The 26,598-nt window shown below is 48.3% G+C and overlaps 1 protein-coding gene and 1 long non-coding RNA gene across 11 annotated transcripts in view; one reads left to right on the top strand and one right to left on the bottom strand.

Moving 5' to 3' along the window:
* The window catches only part of Eva1c (eva-1 homolog C (C. elegans)), a 78,391-nt gene extending 52,540 nt beyond the window's left edge, over nucleotides 1-25,851 (bottom strand). For 5 of the 10 annotated variants that reach the window (NR_133573.1, NR_133572.1, NM_001199210.2 and 2 more), the window contains exon 1: nucleotides 21,138-21,711. Coding sequence is in view for 5 of the 10 variants with exons in the window: in NM_001199210.2 (NP_001186139.1) it covers nucleotides 21,138-21,297 (160 nt within the window). In the remaining 5 variants the exon portion in view is untranslated. Of the gene's footprint in view, nucleotides 1-21,085; nucleotides 21,105-21,137; nucleotides 22,494-24,587; nucleotides 24,748-25,594 lie in introns of those variants that run through there. The other 5 variants (NM_001316760.1, XM_017317131.1, XM_006523085.4 and 2 more) reach the window with 5 other exon arrangements.
* Gm36363 lies at nucleotides 1,427-18,130 on the top strand. The gene is made up of 5 exons (XR_876239.2): nucleotides 1,427-1,757; nucleotides 13,700-13,773; nucleotides 14,888-15,137; nucleotides 15,818-15,972; nucleotides 16,911-18,130. It is a non-coding gene; the product is annotated as a predicted gene, 36363 (long non-coding RNA).
* Nucleotides 25,852-26,598: the final 747 nt, after the last annotated feature.

Here is a 26,598-nt window from a genome sequence, read left to right as displayed (position 1 = left end):
TGTATCTAGTCGTTATACTGTGTCATCTAGGAGGTATGGAACAAAGAGCCTGTGCGTGCTCAGTAAGTACTCGGATTTGGGGGTTGCGGTTTTGTTTTGTTTTGTTTTGTTTTGTTTTGTTTTATCTTCAATCTAGTGTTAGTGGAAGCCACAGACACAGGAACTATGAATGTGGAGGAATGCCTCTGAGTGGCAGGGGAGAGGATATGAATCAATCAATTAAATTATTACCCTAAACAATGACTCTCAACATACCGTGTTAGTCTGAAATTACCATCTTTAGATTACGCTCACTATTGGATCCCTAGAGGCCTGGTAGGAGCCCCCCTGCACCTCTCCAATGGAAGGCTTTAGTCCCTATAAAATGAACACCTTGTTTTCTACCAGGTACCAAACCCAGAGAGTTATTCAGCAAGCACCATCTGGGTTAGATTAGTTTAAGAGAAACTGGATCAACCCCCTACTCCTCCCTCCCCACAGCATCTAAACAAAACACTTTTTCTTTTCTTTAGGTCGCAGAGTAATCCCCCAACTACAGAGCCACTTGGCCAGGAAGCCGGGTTCGTTGTGCACTTGATAACTTAATGCAACTTTTTACCAGCACTTAAAAACCCAGATATGAAATCTACCCTTGATCATTTTCTGCTTGGAGTTGGCCAAACTTGCAGCCCTCTCTCTGTGTTCAACAAAAGGCTCTCAGAAGCAATGCTCTGGGTCACTGGCCAATCAGCAAGACCCGCAGAGCCTAATAGCCAGACACCATGGCTGGGAGGCTCAGCCCCACCCCCACCCCCACCCCACTCCCCACCCCCGCTCACCCGACCTCCTAGGCGCTCTCCGTTCTGATGGGTCTTCGTCCTCTGCCCATTCTCAGGATGGGTAAGATGATCAAGAGAAACTGAAAATTTATCTCACTTCCCAAGTTAATGACAGTAGTTTTTTGTTTGTTTGTTTTGTTTTGGGTTTTGTTTTTGTTTTTGCATGTCAGAGATGATGATGCTTAGACTGTAGCATTATAAACCTCAAAAGGCTATTGAATGAGGGATGCAAGGCAAGTTTTCTGTTCTCCTGACCAGACACACCATGTTCCTCAGCAGATGAAAACCCAACATCCCATGGCTCCTAAGGCTTGAATCTGACCTAAGTGGTGTCATCCGAAAGAGGGTACCTCAGTACAACTTAGATGGCCAGCTGCGTTTGGCACACCTGCCACCTGGGCTCCCTCAATGGATGATCTAGGCAGACCATTCAGCTTTCAGTTCTTTGGTTTCATTTTGGAACCTGGGTAACCCACTGCATTCCCACCTACCCCCACCACCACCATTCTCCACCCCTCACCCCCCCATCCTCCACCCCCACCCATATTTCATAGACCCTGGGCGGCTGGATTGGTAGTCACCAAATGAAAAGAAATACGGGCGCCTGCACAGTAATTAGGCGGGGCTGGCCTGGAGCTCTGTATTCAGCCTTAATTGATTCCCTGGCACACACACCAGAGCTGGCCTCGGGATCCTACACTTCCTTCAGTCTTGCTCAGCTCCCCTGGCTGTCCTCATCAATGCTCACTGTTCTCCACCTGTCGCCTCACTTTGTGACCGCTGAGTGACCAACACCCCTCCCCTCTGAGCCCCTGCCTGCCTTGACAGCTCTATCCACTACCAACTCCAAGGAGTTTGTTTTCAAGTCTCAGTTCTTGGCCGCCTTCAGGCTGGATACGTTGAATGAACACCAGATCCTATCTGCCAATAAATATTCAGGTGAGCCCCACTGTTCATGGATTTGTCTTTGGCAAACTCTAGCACTCACTGAATTATTTCCAGGGATTTCCTAGTCACAGGAAGAGAGATGACAACTCAGAACCTCCTGATGCACACATCCCAAGTGATGTCAAGAAGGCAACCTCGCCGGCATAGCAGACAAACAACAATGGCATGACTGGCAGGGGCTACAGGTTCAAGCAGCCTCATGACTTCTGGTCCAGCCTCCTCACGTAGGTCCGGGAGTAGGATTTCCTAATAGGAGTCGCCAGCTACCTCTCTCTGCCTTTACAGATTGTTTCAATGGTATGCTCAGAGCATCTCTGATGCTCAGCAGGTGGATAGGGGGTAGGGATCATGCACAAATGAATCAAGCTGAAGGGAAACTGCATTTAAGGCTGGAGAGATAGTTTGGTGGGTAAAATGCTTGTCTCACAAACATGGGTACCCGAGTGTGAGCCATAGGCATGGCAGGCACATACTTGTAATCTCAGCGCTGGAGAGTCAGAGGCAGTGGCATCCCTGGAGCCTTCTGGCCAGCCAACCTAGCCTACTTAGTGAGCTCCAGGAAGAGGCAGGCAGATTTCTGTGGATTCAAGGCCAGTCTGGTTTATTAGTGAAACCCTGTGTGTGTGTGTGTTTATGTATGTATGTTATATTTTTAAAATATATTTTATATATACTTATATATATTATATACAAGACAAAGACAAAAGAAAAGAAAAAATCGTCTCTTTTCTCTAGTTTAGGAATGTGGAGTTTATATTTTAATTCTGCACAGTGTCCTACAAATTACACAGCTGGTCCTGACTGTAAAGATGGCAACTTAGCCCTCGAATCTGGAGGGGATAGTGGGAACCTGGGCATAAGGGAGAGAGAAGCCTTCAGGCAGGACAGCTGCTGGTTTAACTTAGTGGTATCATTTGCGCTTGAAAGCCTGAACACAAGGATCAAACTTTGCGAGTCTGTCCTGCCCAGGCTGAGCCTGTAGGATGTTCCATGAGGTTCAGAGTCACAAGCTCTGAGACTGATGATGGAGGATGTTAGTGATTGTTGGGCCATGGCGGATGGATAGCTACTGTGAGGACTTGGGTGGGACACTTGGGAAGGCAATGTGTGAGATAGGGCCGGGAAGGAACAAAGGGTGGGGGTCGCGTGACCATCAGCTCATGTAACCTCGTACAAAATGCTCAACCCTTGCAACAGAGGCGTAAGTTATCAAAGAAAGACAACAGCATGTGTCTCAGTCGATCATGGAAAGCAAACGAGCAGCTATACGTGCAGTCCTCAGAAATTTGCAGCATTGCATTCCTCCACTGCTGTAACAAGGTCCTAGAAAAGGAGGGGAGGTGGGTGGGCGTGGCTTATAACAGAGGTGGGCGGGTGAGTGGGCGTGGCTTATGACTAGCGGGCTGAGATGGTGTGATTGAGCCATGCTTCTTTTCAAGGCTCTAAGGGAGGGTCACTTCTCAGCCTTTCTTCCACCTTCTGGAAGGTCCTTTGTTCATGGTAGTACAATTCCAGTGTTCCCGTGTGCATGTGTGTCTTTAAGTTTCCCTTGTGTGAGGGCATCAGTCTTGTCGGAGGAAGGCCCACCCCAATGACCTCAGTCTAACCTTTGCCAAGGCTCCATCTCCACATAAGGCCACATTCTGCGGTACTGGGCCATAGGAGACCATGACTCTTTGGAGAGACACCATCCAGTGCCTAGCAGCTGCCTGCCTGCCCCAGCTCTGTGGAAGGACTCATCTTTGTTGTTTTGGCCCCCAATTGCTTGTCGATTTTTTCACAGGCATGTGGGAGAGGCCACTGGAGGACAGCCGAGACCATGAGCCTGAATCTGTTGTGGTTACAATCTCCACAGTCAATCAACCAGGGTTTTCCCAGCAGCACCTGGGGCCCAGGTGAGGGTAAACAAGTGGAGTAAGAAGAGGGAACACGGAAAGGGGAACAAACGCATTCCGCCAAGCTACTAAGACAACAGGCAGGCATGCCAACAGCAATGTGCAGAGAGGGAAACTGCTCGCAGCCAGTCTGCCTCTGTAGCCTCTCAGGGGCCAGCAGGAGGCTTGGGATGCCAAGTGTGCTGACCTGAAAAGCACGGCATGGACACACAGCTCCACCCGCACAGAAGGAAAGCCAAATTTGATCAGTTACTAATCCAAGTCCCTGTATAGGGGTGATCATCTTTGCCTCCTGTTGACAAGTTCGAGGGCTCTTGGAAACCATGAACTGGCATTTGACCTGGGGCTGAGCAGTAGGAGTTAACAAGTCGGTTTATCAAACGCACCCAGTCAGACATCACCTTAACAGAAATCTTCCTTGGATCCGGAAGCCATTTTTCCAATAGGAAAAGATGGATGGAGCTGTGAGGTGAGGCAAGACTCAGAGAGAGGGAGCTGCTGTGCTCCATGAGAGGACTGAGACATTGAAAGAGAGCCGGGAGGGGCTGTCTCGTGGGGGAGAGCTTGCCAGGCTGGTGTGAGGACCCGAGCTTGCTCTCCTGCACCCACATGAAACACTGCGGGAAAACCAGGCAGACGGCACGTGCTGGCAATCCCAGCACTGAGGAAGCAGAGGCAGAAGGCTCCTAAAACCAAACTGGCAAGTCCCAGGTCCCAGGGAAAGAAATTGTCTCAAAAACAAAATGAACAAAACACACACACACAAACAGGAAAACTAAGGTGATGTTTCCTGAGAAATGGTGCCCAGGGTTGACCTCTGGCCTCCACAGAATACATGTGTGCACACGTGCATAGTAGGTAAGTTAAGTAATAATTATTTTAATTAAAGCAAGCAGTGAACTCTGTGGGCACGGTACAGCCCTCAGCAGAGCCACAGAGAATCAGAGGCCGACTCCTCACTCGCTCTCCCCAAACCCAAAAAAAACCTCAACTTCTGGAACTGTCTTCCCTTCTCCTCTCCTTTAATGCTTCCTAAACGGAACGGTTCCAGTCTAGTCTAAGGAAAAGGGTCAGTTCACTGGAGTGAAAACGGCTGACGATGCTTCTTGACCCTTTAAGACTTCGTTCCCAGCCCTAATCAAACACTGTTCTTCTCTTCAGGGTGACAGGGAGACAACAGCTGTCAGCACAGGGGACTCTAGGGGACAATCGCAAATGCCAGTGTTAGAGATGGTAAAGGCTATTCTTGGTTACAGAAATCCTAGAGAGACACCAGAACCAGTACAGGGAGATAGGTCAATAGGTTCAGTGCTTTCTGGGGGAGGCATGCGGCCAGAGTTTGGATCCCAGAAGCCATGTCAAAGCCAAGAGTAGTCGCACATGTTGGTAATCCCAGTAGTTCCATAGCATAGAGACAGAAGACTTCCCAGGAAGCTCGTGGGCCAATTAGCCTGGTGTACGGGGCCACAGACAACTAGAAAGACACTTGTGAAGGCAAGGACTACCAGAGACGTTACCCTCTGACCTTCCCATGTGTGCTGCTGGAGCAGGCATGCTGCATGCTACATGGTACGAGACACAGGTCGAGACGACTGTATTTTACGTATACCGAGTTGAAGGACATTTACTGTGCATGCTTATCCTTCTTTTACTTTGCCTATAGCGGTCATTATAATATCTGATTTTCCATCAACAGATTGTTCTGTACCTCCGCTAGCTGGCTACATTTCTAACGTATGATTTCCTTGGTGATGGTTTTATTAAAATCTAGCTTCGATAAGGGGTTTAGTGGCTGATGAAACTTGCCAAGGCTGCGACTGTCCTGCGGATTGCCCCTGTGTGCCTCTGCCCTCCATAATGATAGCAAGTTCGCCCTTGCTGACAGTTCGCTGAAGTTCACACAGGGTCAGGTAGGGCTCCTTTCTCACCGCCTGCTTGAATAGTAATAATGATGATAATTATGCTAATGCACAACTTGCCTTCGAACACTGTAATTTCATCCCAGTCTGTGAGGCTGAATCACAAACACTTAACATTCTTTAAAGTAAAACTCTCAATTAGTATATCAGTCTGCCTAAGCCCTGCCTAATAATTTACCTTCTCACTGAAAAGAAGGTGCGTGGGCCGTGAAGGTAAGTGGTACAGACTAGGCTTTCATCAGTAATAAGTCACATTCCAGAAAGTTCCACAGAGTTCCAGGGAAGGCTGTAGGATCACTAGCTCATCACTGGATGTCTTCTAAAGATACAGGCTTCTTCATGTTTATCTGCTCACATAGGAAAAAAAAAAATAAATAAATAAATAAAAATAAAAAATAAAAAAAAATAAAAAAATAAAAAAAAAAAAAAAAAGGAGTAGTGGCCTGAGGCACTTCTTGTGGTCAGGCCTGTCTGGCAGTAAATGACCTCAGCCAGGAGGGCTGTGTGTGTGTGTCTCCTTCCACACACTCATCTTGTCCAAGGTCTTATTCTATCTGAGAATCAGTATGGAGCAATTCTTGATGTATCGTGGGCTCTTCATATTACACCACGTTACATTTCCTATTGTAGAAACAAAACAAAAACCTCCTTTGAAGCTATAAGGAACATTCTGGAAAATCAGGAAGAAGGATGTCCAAGTTGTTTTGCTAGGAACAGGTGTCGCTAGATGGAAGGCTCAAGTGAGCAGAGAGATACCCCTTCTACCCCTGTCACAAGGATAGGTTCCCATCCAGCATGTCACCAGTTCCTCATGGCTTAGAGGGACTGGAGGCTGAGCATGAAGTGCTATTTCTTTGTACATAACAGTTAACAGCAATAAAAGGCAGAGCAGAGAGACTACGTCTTATGTACTCACAAATGTACACACACTGAAAACAATCACTAGTCACTCACTCTTCCAATCCAGGGAAGAAAATAAAGAGCTCGCTTTCACACCAGGTTTGTCCTGTTTATGTTTACGACATCTACATCCAGCAATGGACACTGAACTTACGAGGCATCGGGGAAGCGCAGGGCGGGCGACTTCCAATGGCCTCGAGGGAGAAACAAAGTATAAAGTTGTACAAGACCCAACTCTGAAAATATATGCAGCCAGCCTTCTGTAACCATGGATCCCACACTCATGGGCTCAACCAACCGTGCAGGGCAGACACTCGGGGGTGGGGTGAATAGTGTCTAAACTGAATATTACAGACTGGTTTTCCAAATAATAAGGGATGGCAGCTATTTGCAACATTCCGTTGCACTACGTGTTGTTGAATAATCTGTAAGCAGACGGGGGTGTGTGTGCAGGTAACATGGGAAGCCTGTGGTACATTACAGAAGAAACGTGAGTATCCTCAGGGTGGGTCTGAGGAAGGCTGCCGAGAGGGAGCTCCGCTATATAAATATAAATATCCATTGGATACACACTCAAATGTGTGCTTCCTTTTGCCCAGTAAGCCACATGCATCTAAAAACATCCTCATCTTTGCCTAAGGACACAATGCTTTTTTTATTAACAAGAGATGTTTCAATCCCAAGATGAGTTGGTTCTGAAAACTGAAGTTACCGGGCCTTAAAAGAACAGGAACGAGAAAAATGAGCAGCGCCTCCCCACTGCCAGACGGCATTCTTACATCACCCACTTGAAAATCAAATCTGAAACAGAGTTCTGACAGGCTTGCTATTTTCCTCGGTGCCAAGAACCATACAATAGACCTTCCCCCCCCCCTCTTTGGACAAAGCTCTTAAAATACTTGGAAATTCAGATGGACTGAGTCATGGAACTGTGCAAATGCTACACACCAGTTCCTGCTAGTGGCTGGCGCTCTCTCTCTCTCTCTCTCTTTCTCTCTCTCTCTCTCTGAAACAATAGTAGATTTTCAGTGTCTGGCAGAAGGAAATATTTTGGGTAGCGTTGTGACTTGCCTACAAAAGAAGCGACAGGGCTGAGAGTGGTCTGAAAGTGGGAGCCATCTTTCTGGGTAGGAGGTGGTGGAGGGCTCTCCTCTACTCAAGGTGGGCCCTACGGTGTCGCTTAGTGCTTAGCGCCAGACCTCACAATAGCAAAGATGCTGCTGTCTAAAAGCAGTGTGTTTGTGTGTGAGTGCCAGGGGCTGACTGCACGTGGGTGTGCAGAGGTGAGTGGGGTCGTGGGCAGAGAGACAGGAGGGATGGCCACAGGGGAACAAGGAAGGATGCCCACAAGGAGACCCTAGGGAAAAGCAGACCTGCACCCATTTCTTTGGCTTCCTCTCCTTCTCCACTTAAAGACTCAGATGGAACTGAACCCTGCATGCCATTGATCCCTGAGATTTTAAGATAGCCAAGGTATGCTGCAAACTCATCCTTGCTCTGAGCAAGCAGAGGCTTCAAGCCTGGACATCTCTGCAGCACAGGTCTGTAGCTGACTCCTGCTTATGGAAAATGGTTGCGTTTGAATGATGAGGGGGAAAGGCTCAAGCCTCAGAGGGAAGGAAGGGGGTTGGGGTGGGGGGCTGAGTAAAACCCCCGCCCCGGACAGAATGGAGAAGCACCCCCACAGAAGGCTCTCCATTCCTCCTGTGGAGGACCTGAAAGTTCCCTGGTCTAAGAAGGCATTCTGGGCTTCAGAACACAGGCCATGACAGTGTATTAGAACTCTTCGTTCAAATGTTTTAAGGGCCAGCAAAATGGCTTAGCAGATAAAGGCACCTGCAACCAAATCTGGTGAGCTGAGTTCGATCCCCAGGAACCCATAGGGTAGAAAGATCCCAATGCCTATAAATTGACCTCTAACCTTTGCATGCATAGCACACACATGTGTTCACACACAGTAATAAGCAAATAATGTAAAACAAAATTTTTAACAGTTTTAATTTCTTCAAGTTCCAATGGGGACAGGGACAATGCTACCACACTGCTCCAATTTCCTAGGCCTGCAAGGGAGAGGGGTAGTAGGGGAGGGATAGACACAGGGTGGGGTGGGGTGGACACTGGTGACTCTTCATCCCCATAGCTACCTTGTGCATTGGAAGAAAGATGCTTAGCAGCATCCTTGGGTGTTTTGGCTCAGTTCCACAAGTGCCCTTCCAGACTCTGCCAAATATCACTTAGACACAAAATCTTTCTGGTTTCCATTAAATTTCTAGGGAGGCACACTTTCCCTGCATACGTAAGCACTGGCTGCAACCATGTGACTATGCAGCACCTCGGTGAGTGCTGAGGACCTCAAACAACCTGCTGTGAATCCCAGCACCACAGAGGCCCCAGGCAAGGGGAGTCCTTCGGCCTCATGGGGATCTGTGAATGCTTTCAAGGGGTGTGGCAGTGACTTTTCTGCTGCTGTGATAAAACACTATAAGCATAAGCAACGTACAGAAGAGACAGTTTATTTTGACTTATGGTTCCAGAGAGATGAGTCCACCTTGACGGGATGCAGGGTGACAATTTGCAGGCATGGCAGCAGGAACACTGAGGGCTCACATCTTCAAAGCCGTGTGTGAGGCAGAGTGGGGAACCAGAAAGTGACACGCTTCCTAAACGTCCCAAACAGCACCACCAGCCGGAGACCAGGTGCTCAGATACGTGCATCAGAGGAGACATTTCTTATCTAAACCACCTCAAAGAGCCGAACAGCCGTGGACTCTGACTTAAAAGGGGGATTCAGAACAGAAGGACCTCTGAACTTGACCCTGGAAGTGGAAGAGATAAAACAGGCCCAAGAGACCACAAGATCTACTCTGCTCACAGATGTGTAGTGTTCCACAGAGAGGGGCCTGCAGCATCCCTCCTCCTTCCTATGCTGGGGGCAGCTTCTGCCTCTACTCTGACCTGCCCACAGGTCATTTTGGTCACCTGCTTTGGAACAAGTGTTTAGTCATTCGAGTCTCAGAAAGCTGAAAGCAGGGTTACACATGGGTGTCCCTTCTATTTCACATCCAAAGAGACCAAAGAGACATACAAGGCTGGACGTCCTTTCTTTTTTCCTCTAATGGAAAGGGGCTGCCACACTGTCTGCATTTCTTTAAGCAGATCCCTCAGTGGCTGTACAAATTGGCTTTCCAGATAAGATCGTTCGCTCTCATTTCCACCTGTCGTCTGTCCAACAGGCAGGGGAGGGGGAGGGATGGGGTCAGTGACAGGTCTCTTGTTCCTCAGGACAGTATAATTAATGATTTATGATTTCAAGCCTGAGAATTTTAGAAGTGGCCAAACATGAAAAGTTTTCTGAGTCATGAGAAAGAAAGAAAATGGCTCAGTGGCCCGGTGAGTGCCCTTAGACTCTGAAACACTCCTGTGACAGCTGTCACACGTAAGCGCCACACGGTCCTTTGCAGACAAAAAGGGTTATTTTATCCAGATTATTCCCCGAATGGCCCCGGAAAAGAAACTCGTTTGTAATCATCAAAGGAATGCTGACAGAATACACTCTATTATACTCATGCGAGTTCAAGATTTGTTTTGGAGATCATTCTTCGATTCCCTCCTCCCTGTTCCTCTGAGCCCAAATGAGGCTATTTGTATTCACGGGGCATCTGAGGCACGCATGAAATCAGACCATTCGCAAACATGGTTCAGATTCAGTGGCCCGAGTTGTGAATTTCAATGGTGCCTGGTTGCCTGGACTTACATTGCGCTGTGTTTGCAAAGCTTGGCAGCGGGGCTGAAACTAGGGGCCTCAAGCACCACACCAGCCTCTAACTTGTTAATGCAGAGAAGGTGCGGTGTTGAGGCCTGAGTACTGTAGGGGTACAGGTGTTGGAGAAGGGTTGAGTCAGGCATTATGAACATGTAAACCTGTGCACAGGCGGAGTCGTCTGCCAGGTCTGTGGCACGGAATGAAACACTCGTGTGTAGCTCTGCTGTTTGGTTATTGCTTCAAAGGCTATGGAAATTCTATTATCTATCTGTGGCATGGAATGAAACGCTCGTGTGTAGCTCTGTGGTTTGGTTATGACTTCAGAGGCCTGGCAATTCTATTGACTATCCCCTAAACTCCTCCCTAATGATGTGCGTGTCCATGAATCCATCAAAACCAAGAACAGGACAAGAGTGGTTGGCTCCACAGGGTAGTCATGTGTCATCGATGGAACCTGAGAGACTTTTCCTTTCCCTTGGGTTATCCCCCTGGAACTGAGGCTCCCCTGGGGGGATGTGTGAGTGCCTCGGGCTGGTAGTCAGTGGAAGAGCTAGAGTTTGTCACGAAAGGGTCCAGTGAATTTAGACAAAAGAAGAAGATATCTAGGCTGAGGATGCAACCTGGAGGCAGAGTACCTATCTGCCTGGCATGTGTGAAGTCCTGGATTTAATACCCGGTACAGAGAGAGAGAGAGAGAGAGAGAGAGAGAGAGAGAGAGAGAGAGAGAGAGAGACCCAGAAGAACATCACTCTTATGATAAAGATATGCAAGGCAGGCATGGTCGCGCACAATTTTCATCAAAGCACTTGGGAGCCAGATGCAGGCAGGTCTCTGTGAGGCAAGATGGACCTGCACAATGAATTCCAGGCCAATAGATCTAATTAGTGAGACTTTGTTGAAGAAGAGGAGTGGGGAGAAGGAAGAGGAGGGGGAGGAGGAGGAGCCACTTGTGGTAGTTTGAATAAAAATGACCCCCATAGGCCCTTATATTTGCATGTTTAATCCCCAGCTGGTAAACTGTTTTGAGAAGCATTAGGAGGTGTGTCACTGTGGCTTTGAGGTTTCAAAAGCCCATGCCAGTCTCCCTCCCTCTCCCCTCTCCCTCCCACTCCTGCTGCTTCTGCATCAGGATGTGAAGATAGTACTCCAGCATCCAGCATCCAGCATCCAGCATTGTGCAGTGCCTGCCTGGGTGCCACCCTATTTCCCACCACGATGATAATGGACTAACTCTCTGAAACTGTGAGCCAGCCCCCAATTAAATGCTTTCTTTTACAAGTCATCTTGGTTGTGGTATCTCCTCACAGCACTACAACAGTAACTCATACACCACCACAGAGTGTGAAGACAGAGCAGGACCCCTGGGAACGGATCGAATGCTGCAAGGCGTCTGTGTTCTGTGTCACTGCTCTTTCTCAGGCATCCTCCCCGGACCTAACGTCCTACGCGAAGGACAGCCTGTAGAAGCCTTTTCAGCAAAGCTTCATCACTGGTGAAGTCTTCACTTCATACTCATCTTTGTAACTACTCTGACGTATCTACAGCCCTAGGCCTACGGTCATTTGGGTTTTCATTTCCTTAGAAGCACCCCAATTTATCTCCCTGTCTCTGACTCCCAGTGCTGCTGATGGGGAGGGACTTCATAGATAATATTTTCCCCTCAGTTTGCTTGTTTTTAGTATTTTACAGGTTTGATATGTCTGTCAATTACCTTGCATGAGTTACTTAAAACGGAATCTTTCAAAAGTTCCTGCCGGGCATGGTGGCGCACGCCTTTAATCCCAGCACTCGGGAGGCAGAGGCAGGTGGATTTCTGAGTTCGAGGCCAGCCTGGTCTACAGAGTGAGTTCCAGGACAGCCAGGGATACACAGAGAAACCCTGTCTCGAAAAACAAACAAACAAACAAACAAACAAACAAACAATTCCTGAATACCCATCATTACTACGGTTTTGTGGTGTTGAGTGTGCACCTGTCTTGTTTTCTCCCTTTCTGGAGAATTTTCCAGTGTGCTAGCTTTCCCTTCCATCCTTCCTGCTTCATCTTGAGTAATTTCTCTAGTATTTCCATATCGCTGTTTCTCTCTTCAGCTGCGTCTCTGCTCACCGAGCTGTCTACAAGGATGTTCATTTCCGTCAGTGTATTCTTCACGTCCGGAGCTACACTTAGCTGCCCTTACTCTATACATTCTTCTTCTTGATGGACTTTGTTCTTTTCTGACTCAGGGAATTCCGTCTTTCACTTCTCGGGAGCTCTCTTGCTACTGCTGAGTATCGCTTGTATAATGCCGTTTTCAATTGTGTGCTCACAACCGGCAGACTCTCACTTACGTGAATCTTTTTTAATTAAATTGTATGTGTATTGAGGGGGCATTCATATGAATCTTGAGTGACTTGTGTTGCTAATGTTTCCATGTAGGGGACATCTATGTATTTATTTTTTTCCAGGTACAACATGGAATAAGAATACAAGTAAATTCTGGCTCTGGTAAAATCAGCAATGAACATTATAGAAGTGGTATTACTTTAAGTCACTTGGAATTTATGTTATTTTTCTTCTCTTAATATTAGAAAACTGTCTAGATTAAAACCTCTTCATTTTAAAATGGAATTATAAGGAGTAAATGAGACGTGATCGTGAAACTCGTGAACTAGCATCTGAGACAGAGGTCTCTGACTTGCTTCTCATCTGATAAACCAGAGGTGTTTCCAACTCATCCGTGTTTCTCACTTGTGCTGAGGGAGGCCACGTGAGGAGGCCACTGAGGGAGGCCATGTGAAGAGGCCACATGAGGAGACCACATGAGGAGGCTACTCTATGTGCTAAGCCAGAGTTTAAACTGCAGTCGGCCATACCTAGGGACCAGCAACAGGCTCCCCTTCTGAGGGCAGGCAAAACTGAGAGATAGCTGGGCCAATCTGGGCATCTCCTCATAGTGCTACAATCTTAACAATCTTAGAGACTCCATGATCAATGCTCCTACTGCAAGCTACTTCCTTACCGAAAGACACAAACATCCCAACTTCATTTAAACAGTAACTGCCATTCATAAAAGTTCAAAAACCTTTGTCCTTCTTTCTTCAAGCCATTCCTTAGCTCAAATGATAAGTGTGTGGGTTTCTGAAACCAGATGAGTACTGGGCTCAAATCCTGACTCTAAGTTTTATTGACAGGAGGGGAGACGTAGGCAAAGCAAGCAGTGAGGGATGGGTGATGGTCCAGGGGAAGATGCTGTCTCATTAACCTACAGCTAGCGCCTTTTCGGGGATGCTAAGTCCTAGGCCGACAAAATGAGAGAGAAGATAAGTGATCTCCACATTTTATCGTAATGACCCATCTATCAAAATATCTGGAAAGAAACCACCTCTAACATGTGTATATTTACTTATAAATTATACACTGTTCCACTGTGAATGTACATGCCAATTATAAGCAAATTGTCTTTTTTTTTTTTAAGGACAAAACAGCAAATATGACCTGCCCTCCCTGTGCACAGAAATCACTGCCTACGGACATACTGCAGTTCAAAAGGTCTTAATTTTTATTTGTTTCTTTGTTATGGAGCTTTGGCTGGCTCAGATCACACTATATAGACCAGGCTGGCCTCAAACTCAAAGGAGTCTGGCCTACCTCTGCTCCTGAGTGCCAGGATAAAAGGGGTTCCCTACCACACCTGGCCTTCAATTACGTTTGTGCACCCCTGAAGTTCACTGCCGTGGTGCCAGCTTGGGTCATTCCAGCACTCAAGAGGCAGAGATAAGGACTGCAGGAGTTCAGTGACATCTTCAGCTAGCTCCATAGTGAGCTGGAGGCAAGTTGAGCTACGTGAGACTCTTACACGTACACACACACACAGGCACGTGCACACACACACACACACACACACGTGCATGCACACAAGCACTCATGTGCACACACATGCACTCATGCACACACATGCACATACACACACACACACACACACACACACACACATGCACTCACATACATTCACACATGCATGCACATACATGCATGTCTCTCTGTCTCTCTCTCAAACTCATACACAATTTGTACCTGTTCTGAATTGGTACAGGCTCCTTTTCCTTGGGTCCATTTGCTAAACAATATAGCAACTATCTGCACAGAGCTCTGGCTGTTTTAGGTATGATAAGCAATGGCTAAAAGCCCACAACAGGAGCTGTGTGGTTAACACTCACACAATGTGTCATTTACTCAGAAAGGAACATTTGATGTCCATGGAGGACCTGGGGTGACTCCTCAGGAGATCCTGAGAGATGACCAGCATGATCATTTGTGTCACCCATGCCCACAGCCTCTTTCCAATGAGTGTCATGAGAAGCTGTGAAGGGAAGTGTCACTCCACGAGCTGTCTAGAAAGGCCGGGTGAGCTGTAGACACGTTTTTTGTTGGCCTTGTTCCCTTGACACCATCAAAGGCCACATCCCTAGGCTAGCCGAAGTTCAGTGTTGGAGGTAGCTCTGGTTCTGCCAGTGAGGCATCCGGGGTAAGTTAGTTTCCCTGTACGAGGCTGAGTGCTTGTCTGTAAATGAGACTAATACTCGCCATGGGGCTGCTACAGAGTTGAAATCAAATAGCACTGAGCTCAATTAATTTCAGTCCCTTTTTGCTGTCTCTTCCCCAGGACCGCTGCTAGGCTGCCCTTTTCAATACAGCACCAGGGAGACCACAGCCATCCATAAGGGCCCACTTGTGAGCTGAGACAGCTCTTCCCTGCAGAAGGGGCCAGCAGGACATTTTTCAAGTGCAGTTGCTTTCCACGGAAACAGACAGGCAGTTCGAGAGCCTCGTTCTTCCTCTCTCTTTCTGTGAGAGCCAGACAACTTCAGACATTCAGTTTGGTTTCCTTCTGGTATGGGCTGGCGTCTCATGAGGTAACAAATTTTTTTTAAGTGACAATAACTCCTAGGTAAAAGGGTAAAGTAACTGAAGCATGATAAAATGCAGATGGCGTGTGTCTGTGTGTGTTTGAGTGTGTGTACGAGTATGTGTACATGTGTGTGTGTACTTGTATTTGAGTATGAGTGTGTACATGTGTGTGTATGTATGTGTGTGAGAGAGAGAGAGAGAAGGAAGGGAAGAGGGAAGGGGAGGGAGAGGGAGAGGGAGAGGGAGAGAGAGAGGTGGGGGAATAGAGAATATGTGTATTGTGAGATGGTGATATGCTGGAGAAACACAGGCCCGGTATCCCTGGCGGGTCATCTTAGGCTAATGGGGAAGGGGACCCCATTCAGCCATGTTCTGGTGGACTGATACATGAACAGGAAGTAGGTCTGTCCTGTGACTATTGACATAGTGCTTCTCAACTGGCTGCACCTTGGAACTGCCTAGGGAGCCCTTAAAAGAACCCAGTGCCTGGCACTCTACGGGTTAGTTCAACCCTAAAGCCTAGAATGCAGCCCAGACACCAGACATTCGGCTCTCCTAGAACTGTATCCCTGGGTATAAAGGCTATTCTATACAGTTAGGGTTACACATTGCTTGTCTGGGAACAAAACAGGACAATTTCGCTTCCTAAAAATGGACAATTATGTGTGCCCTATCTCCTTCTCAGGACTTGGCCTCTAAGACCCACCGTTATCACATCCTGAAATTCTGGCCAGTGGAACATGAAGCACCCAGGCAGGACTATTGGTTGGATTCCAGATGATGTTGCAGACTGATTTGCGTGCCACCTGGATTCCCGTTAGAATGGGAGTAAACTTGGAGGTATAAGGATTTTTTGTTTGTTTGGTTTTGGTTTTTTGTTTTGTTTTGTTTTTCAAGACATGGTTTCTCTGTGTAGCCCTGGCTGCCCTGGAACTCACTCTGTAGACTAGGCTGGCCCTGAACTCAGAGATTCACCTGCCTCTGCCTCCCAAGTGGGTATATGGTTTTTAAAATGGGTGTTAGGTTAAGACAAGGGCATTCTGTGGGCCCTGATTCGTGTGACTGGTGGCTTTAGAAGAAGAAATGAGCACACGGACAGACACACAGAAGGATGAACGCATAGGTGAGAAGCCAGCTACCTTTAAACCAAGGACAGAGCCAAATGTTGATGTTAGAGGCCCAGCCTCTCAAACTGCTTCTTTATTTATTTAATTTTTATTTTATTTGTTTTAAGAGCTTTAAAAGGGATTTTGAAAAGTGTTTTGTGTATATGTGTTTTCCTCATGTATGTGTGTGTAGCACACGCATGTTTGACTCTTGAAGAGGCTAACAGAGTACATTGGGTGCCCTGGAACTGCGGTTACAACATGTAGGTACGGGAAACTGAACCCAGGTCCTCTGAAGAGCAGTGTTCTTTTTTGATTGTGTTGTTTTGCTTTGTGTGATTTGTTTTGTTTTGCTTTTGCTTTTTGAGACAGGGTTTCTCTATGTAGTCCTGGCTGTCCTGGAACTCACTCAGTAGACCAGGCTGGCCCTGAACTCAGAGATTCACCTGCCTCTGCCTTCCAAGTGCTGGGATCAAAGGTAGGTGTTACCAACAGTCAGAGCTATTAACTGTTTCCCAATCTCTTGAGCCCCTAATTTTTTTTACATTTTTGGATACATTTTTTGATACATTTTATGGGGGACATGCATACGTGTCACTGCATCTGAGAATGCAGGTCAGAAGGTCAGAAAACTCACTGGTAAAGTCTCTTCTCTCTTTCTCCACCATGCAGGTCCAGGTGGTTGAACCTAAGTCATCCAGCTTTGTAACCAGTGTCTTTACCCCACGGATCTTATCCCAGGACCCCATCCTTCCAAACTGTGAGCATATGTCTGTGTTCATGAAACCCATTCTGCAGTAATTAGTTATGGTCACCTGAGCAGATGAACAAACTCTACTTCCAAGAACAACTTACCACCAGCAGGAAAAAGCAGAGCGCTAGTGTGAGGAGCAACTAAGTCTCTTCCTTCCCATCTCCATCCCTCCTGCTTCTAGCTCTCTGCATCTTTCCAAAGCTCAGGGGAAACAAACCTATACACTGTATCAACCAAGACTCCGGCTTCTCTTTCTCTCCACACTTGGCCCCCAGCCCAAGCCTCCGAACTTCTTTAAGGAAAAAGGGAAAAGAAAATGGGAAAGGAAAGAAATTAAGATGAAAGGAACCCCTGCTCCCGGTCTGTTCTCAGCAGAGAAACAACAGAAGGGCCACGCAAAACAGCTCACCAAGTGGCCCAGACAGGCGGTCCATATTCCTCCTGATCTTAAGGAGCATACTTGTCTCGCAGTGAAGGAGAGTTAGAGTTCCTCTAATTACCCTATGGATTGTCTTCAAGGTTCAAGTGTTTGCTGTGACCCGAGATTGATCCCCAGAACCTGGAGTGTGGGGGGGGCTGCTCTCTGACCTCCACAGGTGCACTTTAGCCTCTGTGTGCCCTCACATACACAACACACACACATACACACATGTATACAAACAATGATCAGTAAAACTGAAAGAAAAAACCCCAACTCATTAAGTGCAGAAGGGCACTGTTCACTCTCTCTGAGAGAGACACCCGGAAGCCCCATGAACTAGATGGAGTTCCTCAGTAGGCAAATGCCTTGTTTTTTAATGGTTGAGACTCCAAAAGGCACCCCACCACCCTACACCCCAGCCCCCTGCTTTGTTCTCTAAAGTAAGAGAGTGTTAGAAAGACATTTCATTTCTGTTTGCTTCCTAAGAGAGGAAAAGGAGATAACCTGGGGTCACTTTGGACATCTTGAGCCTGTTCCTGTATTTGAGGGCTTTAGAATAAAGATCAGAACTTCATCTGAAGGAGGAAAAATGGACAAAAGCCAGGCACTTAAGGCTGGAACTGAGGGTCACGGGCACTAATCTTGTTTTTCCTAAGAATATGAATATATATGTGTGTGCGTGTGTGCATGTGTGCATGTGTGTGTATACATACATGTGTATATATGTATATACAATAAATATAATACATATGAAAATAAATTTATAAAATAAATATATATTTATGTAAAGAAAACTGTACACATTTGTTTATTTTGTGTGTTTGTGCACATACACCATTCCACAATGTGTGGAGATCAGAGGACAACTGTCCTTCAACCACGTGGGTCCAGACATCAAACTCAGGCCATCAAGCTTGGTGGTAAGCTTCTTTACCCACTCCTACCCTGGGATACATTTGTAATGCAGGGATGGTAGCCTTTCCATGGCCATCACAGTTGGGAAGCACAAAATCTTCAGTGAGAAGAGGGCCTGGGCCTCAGCAGTCTTGGGAGTGATTAGTCAAAGTCACAAGCACACAGGGGAAGGACAGGCTGCTGTGCAGCCTCTGGATTATGGAGAGATCTGATGGTAGAATCTCTAGGGGTGGGGGGAATCAATGACCCAGGAAAAACGACAGCAGCTGACAGCCTAAGGCATTAGCCTGGGAAAGCTGCAAAGGAGAGGGGACATTAGTAATGTTCTCAAACTGCAGGGATGAACGGTGAGTCTTTCTTTGCACTCAATGACTCTGACAGGGGCCCTCTGGTGGGGGCCCACGACTTTCTGGGATGTTCTCTCACATGGACACTTCCTCTGTCCTTCTTCACGAGCCCAGGGGGTCCTGAACTCCCTCTCTCTCCCACACCTTTTTGATGTTTCTCTTATTTAGAAAGCAAGTATCTGTATTGTCTTCAAACATGCTCCTAGCCCTGGGCTATTGTGGCAAGGCTCTGCAGGGGAGAGCCTGCTGTGTCTGTCCCTGCCTACACACTTGCCAAACTCCCGAAAGGGAACAGGCCTGCCTGTCCCCAGGAAATCAGGCACAGAGGCCACAGGAAATCAATCACAAGAAGAGGCCAACACTCTCAACTGAACACTCGAACTGTCCATTTGGGAGCGTAGGTTTTCCCTGTATGCTACCACATTATTGCACGGTCTGCTCCCGCAGCTGCAATTTAAAGTTAAATGGGCCAACTTTTCTCGCTGAGACTATGGAGGTTTTTTTCCCTGTCCCACATTATATAGAACCTGGGTTTAAACCTGAGCAGGCCTACAGTTTGGGAAGACAGAACCACATGTTTCTTTCTGTCCCTAGAGAGTAAGGAGGAAGGCTGAAATGGCCCGGCAATGCCACCACCTGCTGTTGGCTCTGAGACTTAGAAACCATGGAAAACAGCAGGAAAAGCCATCCATCAATCTCACTACTTAAGAGCCAAAGCACCTGCTTCTCACAGGATGCTGCCTCCCAGTTTGTAGATTAGATCTGCTCTATGTCAAGGTGCTAAGCACAGTTAATTTCCAGACTCGTGTGGTAAACTGCACACTGTTAGTACTGTAACTGCTTCCCTCAAGAAACAAACTCTTAAGAGTTTATAATCTGCCGGTGGGGGAGTTTCATTACAATTTGTCTAAAGCAATATTTGTTCAGTTGCAATGATGTCATGGGATGGGGGTGGGGGGGTGAGGGTGGTTGTCGGCTTTTAATTCTTTCCTTACAATAATCAGGGCAAGAGAGTGGCTGAACTCGGAGCTGCTCGCTACAGCTTAAATCAGCAAACACAGAAAGTTTCTGGAAGCCAAGAAAGTTCTGTCACAGAAAAAGAAAAAAGTTCACAGTGCTTAGAAAAAAAAAAAACCCGATGAATTTCCTCAGCACATTTACCAGAGTTTTGATTCTCTGCAGCTTGGTTTTAAGGACTGTGGTTTGCTTGCCAAACAGGCATATCTTGGCTTCCTTGGCCGGGCAAGAACACTGCCTTGATATTAAATATTCTAAGCAAAGAACCTCTGACCTCAGCTAACAATGAATGACATTCTCTGTAAGCAAACCAGAAACCCAGCTCAAGTCTGCACTTCCAGTTTCTTTGCCTAGTAGTCTGTCACACGAGCAGAACAGAGCGGAGCAGACAGGTGACTTTACCACAATTATGCTGAAAAAGAAAAGAAAAAAAAAAAAAACGGTAGCAAGGGGGTTGCTAGAGTCTGTGCCCAGCCTGAGCTAGGCAGAAGGTCCCAAGAGAAAGGATGTAGGTAGAGATAGATGCTTCTTGGGGTTGATGGAGAAAGATGCCGAGCACATGGAGATCCGGGGCGGTTGCAGTGGTAAAGACATTTGTCACTTTGAGCATGGATTCTAAAAACCATCCCCACAACTAACTGCCACCTGCAGCCTTGCCTCACACCTTGCTAAGGTATTTTGCTCAGAGGTCAGGTAGGAATTCGCCAAAGAGCACATTGATCTTTGACTTGGCAGGAGAAAGTCGTGTGTGTGTGTGTGTGTGTGTGTGTGTGTGTGTGTGTGTGTGTGTTGGGGGGGGGGTGCTGCCACCTTTTGTTGGAGAGTCATGCCTCTGAGTCCAGTCTCTGTTCTGTCAGCTTCTATCAGTCTCCGGGCATCTCCACCAGACCTCCAGTCTTCCCAGGCTCCCCCCCTCGAGGCTGGCTTGGACTTTCTGTCCAACGTGCCCTGGACAAGTCTCCTTACATGGGTACCCTGGAGTCTGGTTGGGACGCACCCTTATCGTGTGAGTGGCCAGCCAAGTGCAACCCTTCGTCCAGACCACGGCAATCTTCCAGAGTTGGGCGTGGTACCGGGCTCAGCTTAGGGGTCCGGGCTCAGCTTAGGGGTCCGGGCTCAGCTTAGGGGTCCGGGCTCAGCTTAGGGGTCCGGGCTCAGCTTAGGGGTCCTCTGGTGAACATGCAAAGGTCAGGGCTGCGTCGCCGATGCCCAGGAAACTAACAAAAGTCAAGAGAGCCTAGAGAAACTCGAAATAAGCCCGGCCTTAATAAGGGCTGACTTCCCTGCTACCACCACCTAGATGCCAAGGGCTCCCACGAGGCAAGATAACTAGTTAGGGAGAACACTTCAACTTTAATCCAACCAGGTAGTGCCCCATGCAGAGGCCACTCACCTGGGCAACAGCTAGGGGAACGCGGGCTCGAGGCAAGCAAGAGCGCTCTTACCAGAGAAATCGGTGAGCGCGGAGGTCTCTTTGGAGCACACTAGGACCGTGCAGTAGAACAGGCGCAGAAGCTGCCCCGGAGGCTCTACCTGCCTGCGGAGGCCCTGATTCTGCGCCGATTGGGGCGCGGGTGGTGGACGCGGGTGTCCTGGCAGGAGCATGATGCGCGGCGCGGCTGGGCGCGGGCGCTGGCGCTGGGATCGCAGGCAAGGAGGACCGCGTCACATGGCGGGGCGAGTCTGTAGCCACCAGCTCCCGGCCCCCTGCCGCCTCCTTGTCCAGGCTGCTGGAGCTTCTTAGGCGGTCGCCGCCGGGTCCGGGATCCCCAGCCAAGGGGAGGGGGCGGAGACCCGGGGCGGGGCGAGGATCCCAGGGAGGCCGAGGCGTAGTTTCTTCAGAAGAAATCTTCCTGGCTCCATGAACCTAGGGAGCCAGCCTAGGGAGTTTAGGGGGTGTCACCTCGTGCTCCGGAGCTTGGCCGAGGCCGATCGGGGGCGCCGAGCCCAAAGCGGAGAGCGTCTCCAGCAGCGACCCGATGCTGCGCAGCTTGAGCGCTTTCCACGCCGGTGTCTCTAGGCGGGGTGATGGTCAAGAGCTGCTGGCTCAGCTTGCGCTGGCTCGGCGCCAACCTCACCCAGGCCGGTGGAGCAGCGCGGCTGGTGCCCGTCCGTGACGCACTTTAGAACCAAGGCAGCAGCGTACAGCCCTGGCTAGAGGGGAGCGGAGATCGTGGGAAGGGGGGTGGGAGGTGAGGTCCCGGAGATAGAGACATTACCGTCTCTGCCACCTTCAGCGCTTGTTGTTCAGCCACCAAGCACGCAGTACGTCTGATCGCACTGAATGGGAGACTGGGTCCTCAACTTTCTGCCCACCATAGAAATCTGCCTAGGCTCTAGCAGTCCGGACCTGAGGGAGCTGGTAGTCTCAAACCAGTCACGAGGCTCCGAGCCAGGTTCCTTTTGCTCGGATGGAGCTTCCTGTGGGTGCTAGTTGACAGCAGCCCTCGGGGATCTGAAACTGGGCTGGAATAAACAGCGGCTGAGCGCTTATAATTGAGCTTTGTTTTAAAATGGGCCACGGCATCTATATGACCCTGTTGACTACGTGCGGTGTCTACGCATTTGGACACCCGTAGACCAATAGATCGGTGATGACACCAGGGACGATGAGCGGGAGTCCAGAGCTGCGGGGCCAGGTGCTAGGCACTCGAGAGACCCCAGACCTAAGAACAGCGCAGGCGTCCAGGCCCCGCGGCGCCGGTGGGAAGGAGGAGGGCCCGGCGGGCGGGCGGGCGCTCGGCACAAAGTGTTCCCCATCCACCGCCGGGAGGGCTTGCCAAGTTCACCCAGCGCGCCTGACGCGGAAACGTAGATAATGAGGCCCAAGGGCGGGTCTAGGCTTCCAGCCCCGCCCTGCTCTGGGAGCAGAGCTCAGAGTGCGGAGGCCAGGCCAGCAGAACAAGAGGACACTCTGCCTCCCTGTGGCACTGTCTCAGAGCTGGACCACTAGATTCTAGGAGGATGACAGCCACACATCCTTCGGGGGGCTAGGTCGCCCAAATTGAGATCCTGAGGGTGGGAAGAAAATGCTAAATACTGGTGTTTGTATGGAGAGACCCAGTTTGCATAGCCTTGGGCTGGAGAGATGGCTCAGCGGTTAATAGAACTTGCTGCTTTTCCAGAGGACACTAGTTCAGATTCCAGCACCCAGCGCTGGCAGCTTGCAACCACCCTGAATCTCTCTCAGGGGACCCACGAACTCGAACTCTACTCTGCCCCCCCCCCCACACACACACAATCTTTTTTAAAAACACAGCCTCAATAATCATGGGATATAAGTTTAATATGAACGTCTTATGTTGGGTAAACTAAGGCTGGAAGAGTAGGTAAGGTTGCTCAATTCACAAAGACCACTGGAGAAAGAGTGTGCAGACCTCGGGTCCCTCCTATTCGTCTATCTTATCCCCTCATCTAGATCTAGATTGGCTACCAGTGTGTGTCAGGTTCTTTGGCAGGGCATGAAGATGCGGGCCCAGTAAGGGAACCGTGCTCCCTGAGGGATGGGGGCAGGCAGCATTGTGCTGTTGGGGCTGTAGAAGCTTCCAGATGTCTCTGACACTGTGAGTGCATCTCCATGCGTCCATATTGTCAGGCTGTGACCAGGTGATGCAGGAGATGTGTGTGAAACAGCCTGAGACACACAGAAGGTATTCGGTCCACGGGAGTCATCACTATACCAGGGAAGACAAGACCTTGGACCAACCACACCAAGTGAATGAATCCTCACAAAAGACAAGGAGCTTAAAGAGCACAGGAGAGTGAGAGGCAGGCTGGGGGCGGGGAGTGTAGACATTAGGGAAATGTTTATCATTAGACAGATGGAAAAGACAGGAAGAGTTGACTACAACATTCGAGCCAACAAGACCAGTGATCTGGAGGTGTGTGATCTTGGAAAGAGAAACCTGAGCTGAAGAGATGCTCAGTGGTTAAGAGCATTGACTGTTTTTGCAGTGGACCTGAGTTCAGTTCCCAGCACCCACATCTGGCAGCTCACAACTGCTTATAACTGCAGGGAATTGGATATCTCTCTGTTTCCTCACTCACATGCATACACATACATGTACACATTAATAATAATAATAATAATAACAATAATAATAATAATGAAAAAGGAAGAAAGAGGGACCTGAAGGTTAAACTCTGAGAGGAGCATGCTTCCACAGAAGAATGGGAAGTCTAAGGTGTCTGGAGCAGAGAAGTCGGCACAAAAGATGGAAGTCTCCTGCCTCAGAGACTCTGACAGGCCCCAACTCAGGTTCTGAAGGCTTAGCTAAGCAAGTGCATGTCTATCTGATGGGAATGTATGTGGGGTACACGTGTGGGCATGCACATGGAGGCCAGAGGACAACTTGGTGGGGGGGGGGAGGGTCATTCCCCAGGTACCGTCCACTTGTTTTTCTTTTTGAAACAGGGTCTCTCACTGCCCTGGAACTTTCGGAGAAGGCTAGGCTTGCTGGCCAGTAAGCCCCGAGACCTACATGTCTTTATCTGTAATCCCTCTGTTTGGGGATTACAAGCTATCTACCTTGCCCTGGTTTTTATTGCATGCACTCTGGGGACCAAACTCACTCATTCATGCTATGGGCTGAATCATCTTTTCAGACTTTAATGAGCACCTCGGTGTCAAACTGTCAAAGGTTTGTGAATAGAGAAGTGGGGTGGTCAGACATCTGATGGTAGAAACATTATTGTTGATAAGACCTAGGGATTGACTCAATGGCATTTGCTTAGACTCTTCAGGTCTCTGGGTTTGATTCCCCAATACTGGGTGGCAGGGGAGGGAGCCCTGTGGCAGATGAGCACAGAGGTACTGGAGGCATCAATGGCCCAGCACCGGCTGAGGCAGGAGGATTGCAAGTGTGAGTCAGCATAAGAACATAGTGATGTCATACCTCAGATAAAAGGGGGATCTTCATAAAGAATGCACCCCGGAGAACCAGAATTAGTGACTGAAGCAGATACTTGCACACCAGGATTCATTACTGGGAGTAGCCAGGCGATGGGAGCGGTCCATGCGGCCGTCGGTGGACAAAGGGATAACAATGCAGAATTCTATTAGGCAATAAGATGGAGAGATGTTCTGGGACGTGCTGCGACACAGATGAACCTTAAGGACATTATGCTAAGAGAAATTAGCCAGACACAGGATGACAAATGAAGTGTGAGTCCACTTACAGGCGGTGTCTAGTCAGCAGAGTCACAGGGCAGCATGGCAACTAGAGGCCAGGAGTTGGAGGGAGACGGGTCAGGAGTTATTGCTTAATGACTATTTGAACTTTTTTAGGAGTGGTTTTTTGTTTTTGTTTGTTTTTGTAAGTTCTGGGATATGTAGTAACAGCATAATTAAAGGCACTGAGTTGTACACTGAAAAACAGTATGAGAAAAAAAAGAATATATCAGTGTATCATAGTTTTAAAACATGATAATGTAATACGTCCTGAGCCATTGGATTACACATTATAAAGCAGTGAGTAAACAGTATGTATAATATCTCTCAATGAAGCTGTTTTGAAAATCATACAGAGATAGTGGGCCTAGGGAGATGATCAAGAGGAAAGCACAGAGCTGCTTCAGGCTGGCATGAGAGAGTCTAGAGGGAAAAAGAGCCGTAAAAGAATTGAAAAGATTGTGTGTATTTTGTGGGAGTGTGTTCATATGGGTGCACGTATGTGTAGTCATGAGGAGTTCAGAGGTCAACCTTGAGTGTTGCTCCTCAGGCACCATTCACCATTATTTTTTGACAAGGCCTTGCATTAGCCTGGAGCTCATGATTCAGCTAGACTGGCTACCCAGTGAGCCCCAGGGGCCCTCCTGTCTTCACCCCACCACACACACACACACACACACACACACACACACACACACACTTTTGGGATGGTGTGTGGGTTTTCATACTTACACAGCAAGCACTTCATCAATGGAACTGAAAGCTTTTCTGAGGATGGACGATCACACATGGGAATAGGCAGTTGTGAAGAGGATGAGGAGGGAGGGGCTGAAGGTGAGTCCCTGCCTTCTTTGCCTCTTGGCTTTTTTTTTTTTTTTTTTTTTTTTTTTGTTAAGATGTAATATTTCATTTCCTTTTCAAGAGGCTGGAGGCATGGCTTAGCAGTTAACAGCAAGTACTGCTCGTGCAGAGGGCCAGAGGTTGGCTCCCAGTACTCACATTCCGCAGCTAACAACTGTTATCCTTTCCACTCCATGGCGTCCAACGCCCTCTTCTGGGTTCTGTGAGCAACTGCACCCACACACCAGAACAAACGTACACTAAATTTGTTTTAACCATAAATAAATCTTTTTTAAACATTAACTTTCAGAAAAATTAAATTTACGTGTGTGTGTGTGTGTGTGTGTGTGTGTGTGTGTGTGTGTGTGTCTGTGCGCACACATACATGTGTCATGGATACATGTGTCCAAGAGGACAACTTGGGGGAGCTGTTGCTCAACTTCTACCCCGGGAGTCCTGGTGACTGATCTTTTACCCACTAAGCTATCCCACTGTCCCATGAGCTTTGCTGTTCACAATAGTGGACATCTGTCAAAGGGCAGCCCTAGCTGGTCCCACAGGCACCAGTGTTCAGCTGCTCTTTTCTAGATAGGGAGCCAGTCTTCTGTGACACATGTATGATTCCCAAGTGAGCCAAAAGACACGTGTGAAGGTCCGTCCAGATTTCCAGTTAATGGCTCCACTCTCTATTTGTCCCCCAAGAGGGACCTGTGAGTGACTGCATTAGAAGAAGGGACCACAGCCTGGGCCAGCGCAGGAGACTCCCTACTCTCGTGCTCCCTAGACTACCAGGCCAGCCCTGGAAAGAAAATTAAATTCCATCCATCCTCTGGCCCAGCTTCTGGTTTCCTCACGCTGCTTTCTGCTTGTGGTTGAAGATGTGACCCTTCAGCTTC

This window comes from Mus musculus, chromosome 16, assembly GCF_000001635.26.
Source record: "Mus musculus strain C57BL/6J chromosome 16, GRCm38.p6 C57BL/6J".
Classification (NCBI taxonomy): domain Eukaryota; kingdom Metazoa; phylum Chordata; class Mammalia; order Rodentia; family Muridae; genus Mus; species Mus musculus.
Note: the sequence above shows the minus strand (reverse complement) of the source record. Positions and strands in the feature narration are given on the sequence as shown.